General features: G+C 44.4%; 1 protein-coding gene across 2 annotated transcripts in view; it reads left to right on the top strand.

Moving 5' to 3' along the window:
• LOC115155740 (ephrin type-A receptor 3) overlaps positions 1-15,045 on the top strand; it is a 160,023-nt gene that overhangs the window by 125,799 nt on the left and 19,179 nt on the right. For both annotated transcript variants that reach the window (XM_029702651.1, XM_029702654.1), the window contains exons 12-15: positions 8,055-8,116; positions 8,936-9,145; positions 10,929-11,078; positions 12,013-12,206. In XM_029702651.1, coding sequence (XP_029558511.1) covers positions 8,055-8,116; positions 8,936-9,145; positions 10,929-11,078; positions 12,013-12,206 — 616 coding nt within the window. The remainder of the gene's footprint in view (positions 1-8,054; positions 8,117-8,935; positions 9,146-10,928; positions 11,079-12,012; positions 12,207-15,045) is intronic.

Below are 15,045 nucleotides of genomic sequence, written 5' to 3'. Positions count from 1 at the left end.
AATACCAGTCGATGTAAATACATTTGACTGGTCATGCTTATCGGTCTATGGGTTAATTTGCATAATTTTGTGGAATTAAATTGGCGCGTGTGTACAGTATATTTGTTATGCATATTATTTATCACAAGCGTACAGCATACAGATACAGAGCCTTTGAGCAGAAAAGTGTCCAGACAGTGCAAGGGCCAGACAGCATCTCAAACAGCAAATTAACGTTTTACTGCATATTATGAGGCATGTCTTACCTTTCTTCAAAGTAGCCTAGCCAAAATCAGACCATATCCGTGGACGCAATTATTTTATAGCAACTTTCTTTTATTGTCCAGTAACCAGAGGCACAATCCTCGTCATATTAGCAACCCATGCTAGTTGTTGCGTATTATAAACTGTGTGGTTCGAGCCCTGAATACTGACAGCCGTGGTATATCAGACCGTATACCACGAGTATGACAAAACTTTCAAAATTTCTTTGTACTGCTCTAATTACCCTGGTAACCAGTTTATAATAGCAATATGGCACCTCGGGGGTTTGTGGTATATGGTCAATATACCACGGCTAAAGGTTGTATCCAGGCACTCTGCGTTTGTCACGCCTGCTCGCGCTCTTACCCCCTGGCGCTCGAGGGCGCCAGGCTCCCCAGCATTGCGCACTCCTGCCATCATCATTACGCACACCTGCCTTCCCCCTGTCACGTGCATCAGCAATTTATTGGACTCACCTGGACTCAATCACCTCTGTTATTGTTACAGCTGTTACCTCTGTTGTGGCTCAGTTGGTAGAGCATGGTGTTTGCAATGCCAGGGTTGTGTGTTCGATTCCCACGGGGGGCCAGTAGGATAAAAAAAAAATTAAACGTATGAAATGTATGCATTCACTACTGTAAGTCGCTCTGGATAAGAGTGTCTGCTAAATGATTAAAATGTAATTACCTTCCCTATATCTGTCTGGTTCCCCGCTCTGTTTACTGCATTACATTTACGTTTTAGTCATTTAGCAGACGCTCTTATCCAGAGCGACTTACAGTAGTGAATGCATACATTTCATACTTTAAAAAATATATATTATTCCGTACTGGTCCCCCTGTGGGAATCAAACTCACAACCCTGGCGTTGCAAACTCCATGCTCTACCAACTGAGCCACACGGGAGTCATATGTCCTTGGTTGTCATATGTCCTTGGTTACCCGTGTGCTGACGCTGTTCCTGTCCTGTTACCTGTCTGTTCCGCATTAAGTGTTCAACTCCCCGTACCTGCTTCTCATCATGTATAAGAACAGCTCTTAGCTCTTAGCTGTGGTATATTGACCATATACCACACCCACTTGTGCCTTATTGCTTAATTAGATCTCCCCTCTTTCTATATTTGTAACGGATATTTTCATCTCTGTCACATGAAACCGCTCACACTTTGGCAATGGTGTTTTCCCAATAATTGCATTATGGAACGAACATTTGCGCGTTGTGCTTATTGCTGCGTTTATAATGTGAAGAAAAAATAGTTTATCAACATTTTAAGGTAAATGTTCTGATCTGTTCAATCAGACTCATTGCTTTGGAGAAAGAAAAAATATGTAACCTTGGTCTACTGGTTTTAAGAATTTGGGATCTATTGTCCCACAACTGTCCCAGAGTCTGTTTGGAATAGGCTATTTCTTTCTCGACAAGCTGACCAATAGAATAGGTCAACTTTTCTACTATGGGGGATAGTAGATTGGTATAGGCCAGTGATGTTGCTGTTCGTTACTCGTCTTGTTGGCTGAGGAAAAGTAAATGTGGACAGTTATTCTAACATCTTCAAAGTGCACATCAGAATTCAGTATGAAGGACCGCACATCGTTGCATCCTCGACTTGCATGTTCTGTATGAATTACCATCATCTAAATGAGATTTCTGCCATTCTGAGCACCGTGGGTGGACGCCCTAATCAGGTTACACACCCAATGCCTATGGGTCCGGTCAATTTCTCAAATGTCTAATAAATTAAAATGCTGCCGGTCAAATGTCCGGAGACACATTTTCCTAAAGGAAACCCTGACACACATACACACACACACACACACACACACACACACACACACACACACACACACACACACACACACACACACACACACACACACACACACACACACACACACACACACACACACACAGAGAGAGAGAGGGGAGCAAAGGAGAGGATAAAAAGTGGAGGAGGTTTAGGGAGTCTGTTTTATCTGAAACTATAAAGGCTGTCCTGTGAGGTGAATGGGCCAATCCATCACAACTTTCTATAGAGGGGGGTGTTTAATGATGTCTACGACTGTGTTTGTGCCAGCAGTCTTTCTTATGTTAACGGAGGTGCTGTTATTGTCTAGACGAGTTACAGGTTGGACTGTCAGTTAGTCAGACCCTTATCACTACACTGTGAAATCTACATCTAGCACTTGAGATGTAATGAAAAATGTGTTTGCACTCACTTTCATTTTACAGTTCCATGGGTTGTGTCTGGTTAGACTGTAAACTCTCCTTCCAAACTCACATTAAGCATCTCCAATCCAAAATTAAATCTAGAATCGGCTTCCTATATCACAACAAAGCATCCTTCACTCATGCTGCCAAACTTACCCTCGTAAAACTGACTATCCTACCGATCCTAGACTTCGGCGATGTCATTTACAAAATAGCCTCCCACACTCTACTCAGCAAATTGGATGCAGTCTATCACAGTGTCATCTGTTTTGTCACCAAAGCCCCTTATACTACCCACCACTGCGACCTGTATGCTCTCGTTGGCTGGCCCTCGCTTCATATTCATCGCCAAACCCACTGGCTCCAGGTCATCTATAAGTCTTTGCTAGGTATCTCAGCTCACTGGTCACCATAGCAGCACCCACACGTAGCACGCGCTCCAGCAGGTATATTTCAATTCCTTCTTTCCTTCCAGTTCTCTGCTGCCAATGACTGGAACAAATTGCAAAAATAACTGAAGCTGGAGACTCATATCTCCCTCACTAACTTTAAGCATCAGCTGTCAAAGCAGCTTACAGATCGTTGCACCTGTACATAGCCCCTCTGTAAATAGCCCATCCAACTACCTCATCCCCATTTTTTTTTCTCCTTTGCACCCCAGTATATCTACTTGCACATTCATCTTCTGCACATCTATCACTCCAGTGTTTATTGCTAAATTGTCATTATTTCGCCACCACGGCCTATTTATTGCCTTACCTTCCTAATCTTACTACATTTGCACACGCTGTATATAGACTTTTCTATTGTGTTATTGACTGTACGTTTGTTTATCCCATGTGTAACTCTGTGTTGTTGTATGTGTCGAATTGCTATGCTTTATCTTGTCCAGGTCGCAGTTGTAAATGAGAACTTGTTCTCAACTAGCCTACCTGGTTAAATAAAGGAGAAAGAAAATAAAAAATAGTAATTGATGACACTGTATTCTATAAGTGGTGCTGGTACTCCAGTCATTAAATTGCAAGCAGTTTGTGAGGGAGCCAGTTTTATTAATTGAAGTTTATTTTTCCAACGAGGGTTATAAATGTGTTTCTTTTTACAGCAGGTTCCATCATCCGCCTACCTCTGACAGATCTGGAAATGAGTTCTGCGTTGCCAGATGTGGAATTTTACTTTGATACATTTACAATGTGCGTGACAGAGAGAGGGAGAGGGGGATGGAGAGAGATGGAGAGAGGGATGGAGGGAGAGGGGGATGGAGAGAGATGGAGAGAGGGATGGAGAGAGATGGAGAGAGGGATGGGGAGAGATGGAGAGAGGGATGGGGAGAGAGGGAGAGGGGGATGGAGAGAGATGGAGAGAGAGGGAGAGAGGGATGGGGAGAGATGGAGAGAGGGATGGGGAGAGTGCAGGAGAGCGATAGATGGAGAGAGAGAGTGAGAAAGCAAAAGAGAGAGCGAGGGATGAAAGGGTGAAAAGGGGAACACATTTCCATCTGACACATACCTGTCGGGTCACCTGTGCTGTTCATTTGACCCCAACTGATTTAAAGTCATACCTGTCGGGTCACCTGTGCTGTTCATTTGACCCCAACTGATTTAAAGTCATACCTGTCGGGTCACCTGTGCTGTTCATTTGACCCCAACTGATTTAAAGTCATACCTGTCGGGTCACCTGTGCTGTTCATTTGACCCCAACAGATTTAAAGTCATACCTGTCGTGTCACCTGTGCAGTTCATTTGACCCCAACAGATTTAAAGTCATACCTGTCGTGTCACCTGTGCTGTTCATTTGACCCCGACTGATTTAAAGTCATACCTGTCGGGTCACCTGTGCTGTTTATTTGACCCCGGCTGATTTAAAGTCATACCTGTCGGGTCACCTGTGCTGTTCATTTGACCCCAACTGATTTAAAGTCATACCTGTCGTGTCACCTGTGCTATTCATTTGACCCCGGCTGATTTAAAGTCATACCTGTCGTGTCACCTGTGCTGTTCATTTGACCCCGACTGATTTAAAGTCATACCTGTCGTGACACCTGTGCTGTTCATTTGACCCCGACTGATTTAAAGTCATACCTGTCGTGTCACCTGTGCTATTCATTTGACCCCAACTGATTTAAAGTCATACCTGTCGTGTCACCTGTGCTATTCATTTGACCCCGACTGATTTAAAGTCATACCTGTCGGGTCACCTGTGCTGTTCATTTGACCCCGACTGATTTAAAGTCATACCTGTCGTGTCACCTGTGCTATTCATTTGACTATGACTGATTTTAAAGTCATACCTGTCGTGTCACCTGTGCTGTTCATTTGACCCCGACTGATTTAAAGTCATACCTGTCGTGTCACCTGTGCTGTTCATTTGACCCCGACTGATTTAAAGTCATACCTGTCGTGACACCTGTGCTGTTCATTTGACCCCAACTGATTTAAAGTCATACCTGTCGTGTCACCTGTGCTATTCATTTGACCCCGGCTGATTTAAAGTCATACCTGTCGTGTCACCTGTGCTGTTCATTTGACCCCGACTGATTTAAAGTCATACCTGTCGTGACACCTGTGCTGTTCATTTGACCCCGACTGATTTAAAGTCATACCTGTCGTGTCACCTGTGCTATTCATTTGACCCCAACAGATTTAAAGTCATACCTGTCGTGTCACCTGTGCAGTTCATTTGACCCCGACTGATTTAAAGTCATACCTGTCGGGTCACCTGTGCAGTTCATTTGACCCCGACTGATTTAAAGTCATACCTGTCGTGTCACCTGTGCTATTCATTTGACCCCGACTGATTTAAAGTCATACCTGTCGTGTCACCTGTGCTGTTCATTTGACCCCGACTGATTTAAAGTCATACCTGTCGTGTCACCTGTGCTATTCATTTGACTATGACTGATTTTAAAGTCATACCTGTCGTGTCACCTGTGCTGTTCATTTGACCCCGACTGATTTAAAGTCATACCTGTCGTGACACCTGTGCTGTTCATTTGACCCCAACTGATTTAAAGTCATACCTGTCGTGTCACCTGTGCTATTCATTTGACCCCAACTGATTTAAAGTCATACCTGTCGTGTCACCTGTGCTATTCATTTGACCCCGACTGATTTAAAGTCATACCTGTCGTGACACCTGTGCTGTTCATTTGACCCCGACTGATTTAAAGTCATACCTGTCGTGTCACCTGTGCTGTTCATTTGACCCCGACTGATTTAAAGTCATACCTGTCGTGACACCTGTGCTGTTCATTTGACCCCGACTGATTTAAAGTCATACCTGTCGTGTCACCTGTGCTATTCATTTGACCCCAACTAATTTAAAGTCATACCTGTCGTGTCACCTGTGCTATTCATTTGACCCCAACTGATTTAAAGTCATACCTGTCGTGTCACCTGTGCTGTTCATTTGACCCCGACTGATTTAAAGTCATACCTGTCGTGTCACCTGTGCTATTCATTTGACTATGACTGATTTAAAGTCATACCTGTCGTGTCACCTGTGCTGTTCATTTGACCCCGGCTGATTTAAAGTCATACCTGTCGTGTCACCTGTGCTGTTCATTTGACCCCGACTGATTTAAAGTCATACCTGTCGTGACACCTGTGCTGTTCATTTGACCCCGACTGATTTAAAGTCATACCTGTCGTGTCACCTGTGCTATTCATTTGACCCCGACTGATTTAAAGTCATACCTGTCGTGTCACCTGTGCTGTTCATTTGACCCCGACTGATTTAAAGTCATACCTGTCGTGTCACCTGTGCTATTCATTTGACCCCGACTGATTTAAAGTCATACCTGTCGTGTCACCTGTGCTGTTCATTTGACCCCGGCTGATTTAAAGTCATACCTGTCGTGTCACCTGTGCTGTTCATTTGACTATGAATGATTTAAAGTCATACCTGTCGTGTCACCTGTGCTGTTCATTTGACCCCGGCTGATTTAAAGTCATACCTGTCGTGTCACCTGTGCTGTTCATTTGACTATGACTGATTTAAAGTCATACCTGTCGTGTCACCTGTGCTGTTCATTTGACTATGACTGATTTAAAGTCATACCTGTCGGGTCACCTGTGCTGTTCATTTGACCCCGGCTGATTTAAAGTCATACCTGTCGTGTCACCTGTGCTGTTCATTTGACCCCAACTGATTTAAAGTCATACCTGTCGTGTCACCTGTGCTGTTCATTTGACTATGACTGATTTAAAGTCATACCTGTCGTGTCACCTGTGCTGTTCATTTGACCCCGACTGATTTAAAGTCATACCTGTCGTGTCACCTGTGCTGTTCATTTGACCCCGGCTGATTTAAAGTCATACCTGTCGTGTCACCTGTGCTGTTCATTTGACCCCAACTGATTTAAAGTCATACCTGTCGTGACACCTGTGCTGTTCATTTGACTATGACTGATTTAAAGTCATACCTGTCGTGTCACCTGTGCTGTTCATTTGACTATGACTGATTTAAAGTCATACCTGTCGTGTCACCTGTGCTGTTCATTTGACCCCGACTGATTTAAAGTCATACCTGTCGTGTCACCTGTGCTGTTCATTTGACCCCGGCTGATTTAAAGTCATACCTGTCGTGTCACTTGTGCTGTTTATTTGACCCAACTGATTTAAAGTCATACCTGTCATGTCACCTGTGCTGTTCATTTGACTATGACTGATTTAAAGTCATACCTGTCGTGTCACCTGTGCTGTTCATTTGACCCCAACTGATTTAAAGTCATACCTGTCGTGTCACCTGTGCTGTTCATTTGACCCCAAATGATTTAAAGTCATACCTGTCGTGTCACCTGTGCTGTTCATTTGACCCCGACTGATTTAAAGTCATACCTGTCGTGTCACCTGTGCTATTCATTTGACCCCGACTGATTTAAAGTCATACCTGTCGTGTCACCTGTGCTGTTCATTTGACCCCGACTGATTTAAAGTCATACCTGTCGTGTCACCTGTGCTATTCATTTGACCCCGGCTGATTTAAAGTCATACCTGTCGTGTCACCTGTGCTGTTCATTTGACCCCGACTGATTTAAAGTCATACCTGTCGTGTCACCTGTGCTGTTCATTTGACCCCAACTGATTTAAAGTCATACCTGTCGTGTCACCTGTGCTGTTCATTTGACCCCAAATGATTTAAAGTCATACCTGTCGTGTCACCTGTGCTGTTCATTTGACCCCGGCTGATTTAAAGTAATTTCCCCCCTCGTTTCTATCTGTTTTAAACCTTGCTCTTGTCTGGTTTGCTCTGGTGTGATCTGCTCTGGTCTAGTGAATCAGAACCAGATGATAACACTACTGTTTTATAGTAACTCTCTACTGATGCTGGAATAAAGATGTCCCACTCTGACAGGTGACCCAGTGGACCTGTACACTCAGCCCTGCATGGGCCCTTTCATCCTGCCTGGAGGAAGTACTGCTGAACCCAGTGTGTGCGTGTGTGTGCCTGTGTGGTGTGTGTGTGTGTGTGTGTGTGTGTGTGTGTGTGTGTGTGTGTGTGTGTGTGTGTGTGTGTGTGTGCCTGTGTGTGTGTGTGCCTGGGTGTGTGTGTGTGTGTGTTTTGCCAAATGTGAATAATTCTGGTAGTTTGTCTCTTCTCTCCAGGTAAACCTGTGATGATAGTGACTGAATACATGGAGAATGGATCCTTGGACAGCTTTCTGAAAGTGAGTTTAAAATATTACACAGCTAAATGAATTATCTTCACACTACCTTAATGCTTTCTACGCTGGCCTATGGAGTTATGCCATGCATTCCACTCTAACTAACCAGAAATTCTGGCTTACTGAAATTAGCCAAAGCAAAACATCAAACCAACGCCAGAACAACATTAAATCAACATGAGCAGACAGGAGTGTGTGTGTAGGTACCGTTTTAGCAGTTTTCCACATGTGCCTGTGTGTCTGCACAGCATCCCTTCAGATGGAAAATGGAGTAATTGCAACCTTCTCCAGCTATTTCCTCTGGTTGTAGAGTGGCCTGGCTTTTATCACTGAGAACTGTCATACAACACACACACACACAGTCATCCCTCTCCTCTCCTCCACACCACATTAGTGTACTTCATGTTTGTGTCATGACTATATGACTGTAGCAGCTTTGATCCGACTCTGCTTGTCTCTACCAGGTGGTCTGGGTTTATATAGTGCCCGGGAAAACACCATCTATTTAGTCAAAGGCTCTGGCATAATGTTGTCAGACCTATTTGGTTGTGAGATTGTACAATCCACCTTGAAATGAACAAGTTAATGTCAGAGGTGATCTAAAAGGTTAATGTAATTGGTTTAGATGTTGATATATGAATGTTCCGCTGTATTTCTTAACACAGAAAGGTCATATTCATTCTGTTTTTCAATCCAGTGGCATCTGTTTTTAGAGGTATGACATTCCACCTGTGACTGATTCTATCTCTGTCTCTCTCTTTCTCTCCCTCCCTCCCCTCCTCTCTCATCACCCCCTCTTCCTCCTCTGCCTTCCCCTTCTAGAAACATGATGCCCAGTTTACTGGTATCCAGTTGGTGGGCATGCTGCGTGGCATCGCGTCGGGCATGAGGTACCTGTCTGACATGGGTTACGTCCACAGAGACCTGGCCGCTCGTAATATCCTGGTGAACAGCAACCTGGTGTGTAAGGTGTCTGACTTCGGCCTGTCCAGAGTCCTGGAGGACGACCCCGAGGCTGCTTATACCACACGGGTAAGACATGGTGGTCGGGTTTATCAATGACATACGATGGGTTTAATAGTTGTTTCTGACAGAGACAGGATACTATTAGGTATTTTATTAGGATCCCCATTAGCTGTTGCAAAAGCAGCAGCTACTCTTCCTGGGGTCCACACAGAACATGAAACATAATACAGAATGACATAATACAGAACATTAATAGACACGAACAGCTCAAGGACAGAACTAGATTTTTTATTTTTATTTGGGGGGGGGGGGGCATGTAAGAACAACCTCTGTCCATAACTCTGGTGCCTAACAGTGAGTGGACATGTTGCTGTGGTCAGAGAGAAAGGTTATCACTGTCAGACATAGCTGAACTGACTGACCTCTGTCTCAGGTTTCTACAGAAGGGCATTGTCTCCCTCTCTCTATCTCTCCCTCCCTTCTTTCTGTAGATCTATCTCCCCCTCGCCAGCCCTATCACTGAAAACATGCTGTCAATGAGACAAATCACCTCATATGTCACATACATAGGCACACACATACACAAACTCCTGACCTTGCAGCTGTGCAGAGCGAGGTAGCAGTACATAAATAAAAGCTGGGCGAGATAACGCTAACATAAATTCACAATGAGCCTTTTGTTTGTGTTCTCCTGAAGGATCATGGGAAAGGAATGACAAACATACTAGATAAGCAACATCAAGAAGCCTTTGAGCCTAGTTTATCCAACCTATCACCATCTATATAAAATACTGTGTGTGTGTGTGTGTGTGGTCACCTTGTGGCCTAACATTAGTATGTAGGGCTCTAAACTCTGTGTAATAACAGCTTCAGACCCCCATGTTAAATAAACACTCACAGAGCTATTACTTCACTCCCATAAACTCACTCCCTAAAATATGCTAATAGACTTCCCCTAGTGTGTCACTAGTAATAGAGCTGAGTTCTCATACACTCAACGGTCACATGACTGTATCAGACCCAGCGGGCCGTTCTCTCTCCCTCCCTCTTCTGTCAGACCACTCTGCTGTTCCATGAGCCCCCTCCTGTCTGTCTGTGTCTCACTGGTGTCATACTCTACTGTCATTATAGGTATAATCCTACTTTTCATGAGGCTGGCTGTGTTGATGTACACTCACCAGGGATTCAAGGGAGCAGAAGTGGATTTATTTGTGTGTGTGTGTTTGCGTGCTTGCATGTGTGTGTGCTCCTGCGTGCGTGTGTGAGGGCAGAAGTGGTTTGTTTTCTGAGGGCTTTGTGTTTAGAGAGAGCTGGCCAGGAGTTGTGTGACTTGGCCAGGAGGTCCGTTAGCTTTGGCTCCTCTCCTCTTTTCTTCTCTCTGCTCTTTTCTTTTACTCTCCTCCACTGGCCTGACGCAGGCCAAACCTTGAGTAAGTCCAGCAGCCCCCTGAGGGTAGAGACTGAGCAGGAGAAACACAGGGTCAGCCCACAGGCTCCCTCTCTACCTCTCTTCCCCTCTCTTTCTACCTCTATTGCCTTTTCCTTCTCCCCCAGGAAGAAACACAGATGAAACAAATGGAACAAGGCCGTGTAGTTCTGGAGGCTGAGGGCACAACCTAAACCCCCCATTCAGTCCTTCCTCTCTCTCCTTCTCTCTCTTTTTATATCCATGTTCATGTCAAACCTAACCTAAAACAAATCCTGAAATCATGAATGTACATCATCAATAGAATCACAGTTACACACATATCGCTTCCACTATTTGATGAGTTTGTGAATAAATAGAAATGTGATGACTGGGCATGGGTGTTAAAATACTTTCATTGTGATTTCTCTCTCTCTCTCTCAGGGAGGTAAGATCCCTATCAGGTGGACAGCTCCAGAGGCCATCTCCTACAGGAAGTTCACCTCGGCCAGCGATGCCTGGAGCTACGGTATCGTGCTCTGGGAAGTGATGTCATATGGGGAGCGGCCTTACTGGGAGATGTCCAATCAGGACGTGAGTATGCAACCGTCGCCAGAGTGACCTAATGAACTTCCTGCTAAGAGAGGAAATGATGCGTAGAGCGGCCAGGTGGAAGACTGAGTCTGAAGCCTGATGGTCTGATGGCCTGAACCAGAAATACATATACACACAGAAATACAGCATTGTCACCTGAGAGGGATTTAAGGGGGCTTTATTGGCATGGAAACATATGTTTACATTGCCAAAGCAAGTGAAATAAATAATAAACTAAAGTGAAATAAACAATAAAAGGAAGAGTAAACATTATTTTCACAAAAGTTCCAAAAGAATAAAGACATTTCAAATGTCATATTATGTCTAAATAGTCTTGTAACAATGTGCAAAAAGTTCAAGGAAATATGGTTTGTATTTACAATGGTGTTTGTTCTTCACTGGTTGCCCTTTTCTTGTGGCAACAGGTCACACATCTTGCTGCTGTGATTGCACACTGTGGTATCTCACCTAGTAGATATGGGAGTTTATCAAAATTTGATTTGTTTTCAAATTCTTTATGGATCTGTGTAATCTGAGGTAAATCAGGTATTCTGCCACTGTGTACTCTTTGTTTAGGGACAAATAGCATTCTAGTTTGCTCAGTTTTTTTGTTAATTCTTTCCAATGTGTCCTGGGGCTCTGTGGGGTCTGATTGTGTTTGTGAACAGGTGACTAGCTTGCTTAGGGGATTCTTTTCCAGGTTCATCTCTCTGTAGGTGATGGCTTTGTTATGGAAGGTTTGGGAATCGCTTCCTTTAAAGTGGTTGTAGAATTTATCGTCTCTTTTCTGGATTTTGATCATTAGCGGGTATCGGCCTAATTCTGCTCTGCATGTATTATTTGGTGTTTTACATTGTACACAGAGGATATTTGAGCAGAATTCTGCATGCAGAGTCTCAATTTGGTGTCTCTCTCTCTCTTTCCCTCCCTCCAGGTGATCAAAGCGGTGGATGAGGGCTACAGACTGCCTCCTCCTATGGACTGTCCTGCAGCTCTGTACCAGCTGATGTTGGACTGCTGGCAGAAGGAGAGGAACAACAGACCCAAGTTTGAACAGATCGTCAGCATCCTGGATAAACTCATACGCAACCCTGGGAGCCTGAAGATCACAGCCAACACCTCATCCAGGTACTATACACATCTACATTTAACCTTCAAGCTCTCAACCCTGACCTCTGAATCTAACTCTGGCAGCCAACATCTCATCCAGGTACTATACAGATCTTAACTGAACAGCTAGCTTTATGCGGTTGTATTAATAAAGCGTTAGACAAGGTGACGTCTTTCTCATCCGCTCAACACCCACACACCTGCCCCCCTAACTTACACCTGCTCTTCTCTGCTCCTCTCCCACGCACCTGGCTCAACACGGATGGACACCAGACATATCCGTTCCCCACACATCTCCCAAGGCATTGTGGGTCACGGCACATCCTGCTCGTTAGTGACAGCAGCGACAGGAAACACTGTCCTCCACCCTGGGACTCGTTTATCCCTCCCTCACTTTTAGTGTTTCCTTCTCTCGCTTTCTGTCAGACACTCCCACTCTGCTGGCCTATTACAATATTACTGGTGACTTGAAAAATGAGGAGGATGGGAGACCCACGGTATAGGCGCGGAATGCACGAAGACCACAAAGTGTCTTTCAAAAATCGTCAAAGAATAATTATTTGAACCTAAAGTATTTAATGAAGACATTTATAGTATAATATTATGGGGAATGGGATTGAGAGGGCTCCTTACACAGTGTTGGAAAGGGATCACAGCAGTGATTGAATGAGGGTATGAGGCATGAGTTGAGGTGTTCAGAGGCTTGACTTCAGTGCAGGACAGGATTTGACTGGGAAGACAAAAAACACCCTACACAGTTAGACTAAGAATGCTAAGAATGAGTTAGTCCAAGCAAGGAGTAAAATCATTGATGTGTAATAATGTGATTGTGTATGTGATTAACTGTACATACAGGAGGAGACTTAACTGTAAATACAAATAGCAGATCCATTCCATTACAGCTGTGCCATTGTAGGTATGAACTACAAGTTTCTCCATGAAGTTAAACTCAAACATCTCAAAATTCACAAAGTCAAACACAAGACTGCGCATCTCGCCCACTTGACACATCAAAGTAGCCCAAGAAACGTTCCTGAATAAAGCCCTGATCATCCACATACCTGATGATAACTGACAACTGCAAGCAGACTGGTGGCACCATAGGTCCCAGAGCAGTCAGACTGGTGGCACCATAGGTCCCAGAGCAGTCAGACTGGTGGCACCATAGGTCCCAGAGCAGTCAGACTGGTGGCACCATAGGTCCCAGAGCGGTCAGACTGGTGGCACCATAGGTCCCAGAGCAGTCAGACTGGTGGCACCATAGGTCCCAGAGTGGTCAGACTGGTGGCACAATAGGTCCCATAGTGGTCAGACTGGTGGCACCATAGGTCCCACAGCGGTCAGACTGGTGGCACCATAGGTCCCAGAGCGGTCAGACTGGTGGCATCATAGGTCCCACAGTGGTCAGACTGGTGGCACCATAGGTCCCAGAGTGGTCAGACTGGTGGCACCATAGGTCCCAGAGTGGTCAGACTGGTGGCACCATAGGTCCCAGAGCAGTCAGACTGGTGGCACCATAGGTCCCAGAGTGGTCAGACTGGTGGCACCATAGGTCCCAGAGCAGTCAGACTGGTGGCACCATAGGTCCCAGAGCGGTCAGACTGGTGGCATCATAGGTCCCAGAGCGGTCAGACTGGTGGCACCATAGGTCCCAGAGTGGTCAGACTGGTGGCACCATAGGTCCCAGAGTGGTCAGACTGGTGGCACCATAGGTCCCAGAGTGGTCAGACTGGTGGCACCATAGGTCCCAGAGTGGTCAGACTGGTGGCACCATAGGTCCCAGAGCGGTGTGGAAATTTTTACCCCCTGGGGTCCAGAGTTTTTCCTTATCTGTTAATCTAACCAGGAAAACTCTGGACCCTATAAGGTATAACAGTGATTCATCAGTTTTAAAAAGGTTTATGATAGGAACAGTTTTTCCAAATCAGGTCACATGGTTTTAAAAAACTCCTGAGAAAACTCCTGGCCCTGGGGGGGATGAAAACCCTGTCAAACTGCAGAAACCTTATACTTGCTCATATGAATGATATTTAGACTAGACTAGGAGGGGGATTTCTACTACCCAGACACAGATAAACTGATAGACAATAGAACTCACAGGGCTCAGCTTGCTTTGTGCATGTTTGCATCATGCAGGCCTATGCAACTATAGGCCTTACAAAATATTTACTCACATCTGTCATCGCTATTATGTGGATTGATTAATTCCAGTTAATCATTTTTGATTGAAAACGTATAGGCAGCATAGCCAGCCCAACTTTGAATATAAATTAAATTTGATCACATTCACATTTTCTCCTGACACACAGATGGACTATAAATACATAGCGTTACCATTAGTTTACCCTGACCAGATGGACTATAAATACATAACGTTACCAATTAGTTTACCCTGACCAGATGGACTATAAATACATAACGTTACCAATTAGTTTACCCTGACCAGATGGACTATAAATACATAACATTACCAATTAGTTACCCTGACCAGATGGACTATAAATACATAACGTTACCATTAGTTTACCCTGACCAGATGGACTATAAATACATAGCGTTACCATTAGTTACCCTGACCAGATGGACTATAAATACATAACGTTACCATTAGTTTACCCTGACCAGATGGACTATAAATACATAACATTACCAATTAGTTACCCTGACCAGATGGACTATAAATACATAGCGTTACCATTAGTTTACCCTGACCAGATGGACTATAAATACATAACGTTACCAATTAGTTACCCTGACCAGATGGACTATAAATACATAACGTTACCAATTAGTTACCCTGACCAGATGGACTATAAATACATAGCGTTACCAATTAGTTACCCTGACCAGATGGACT

Source organism: Salmo trutta, chromosome 20 (genome assembly GCF_901001165.1).
Source record: "Salmo trutta chromosome 20, fSalTru1.1, whole genome shotgun sequence".
Lineage (NCBI taxonomy): Eukaryota > Metazoa > Chordata > Actinopteri > Salmoniformes > Salmonidae > Salmo > Salmo trutta.
This window is presented reverse-complemented; position numbering and strand designations above follow the sequence as displayed.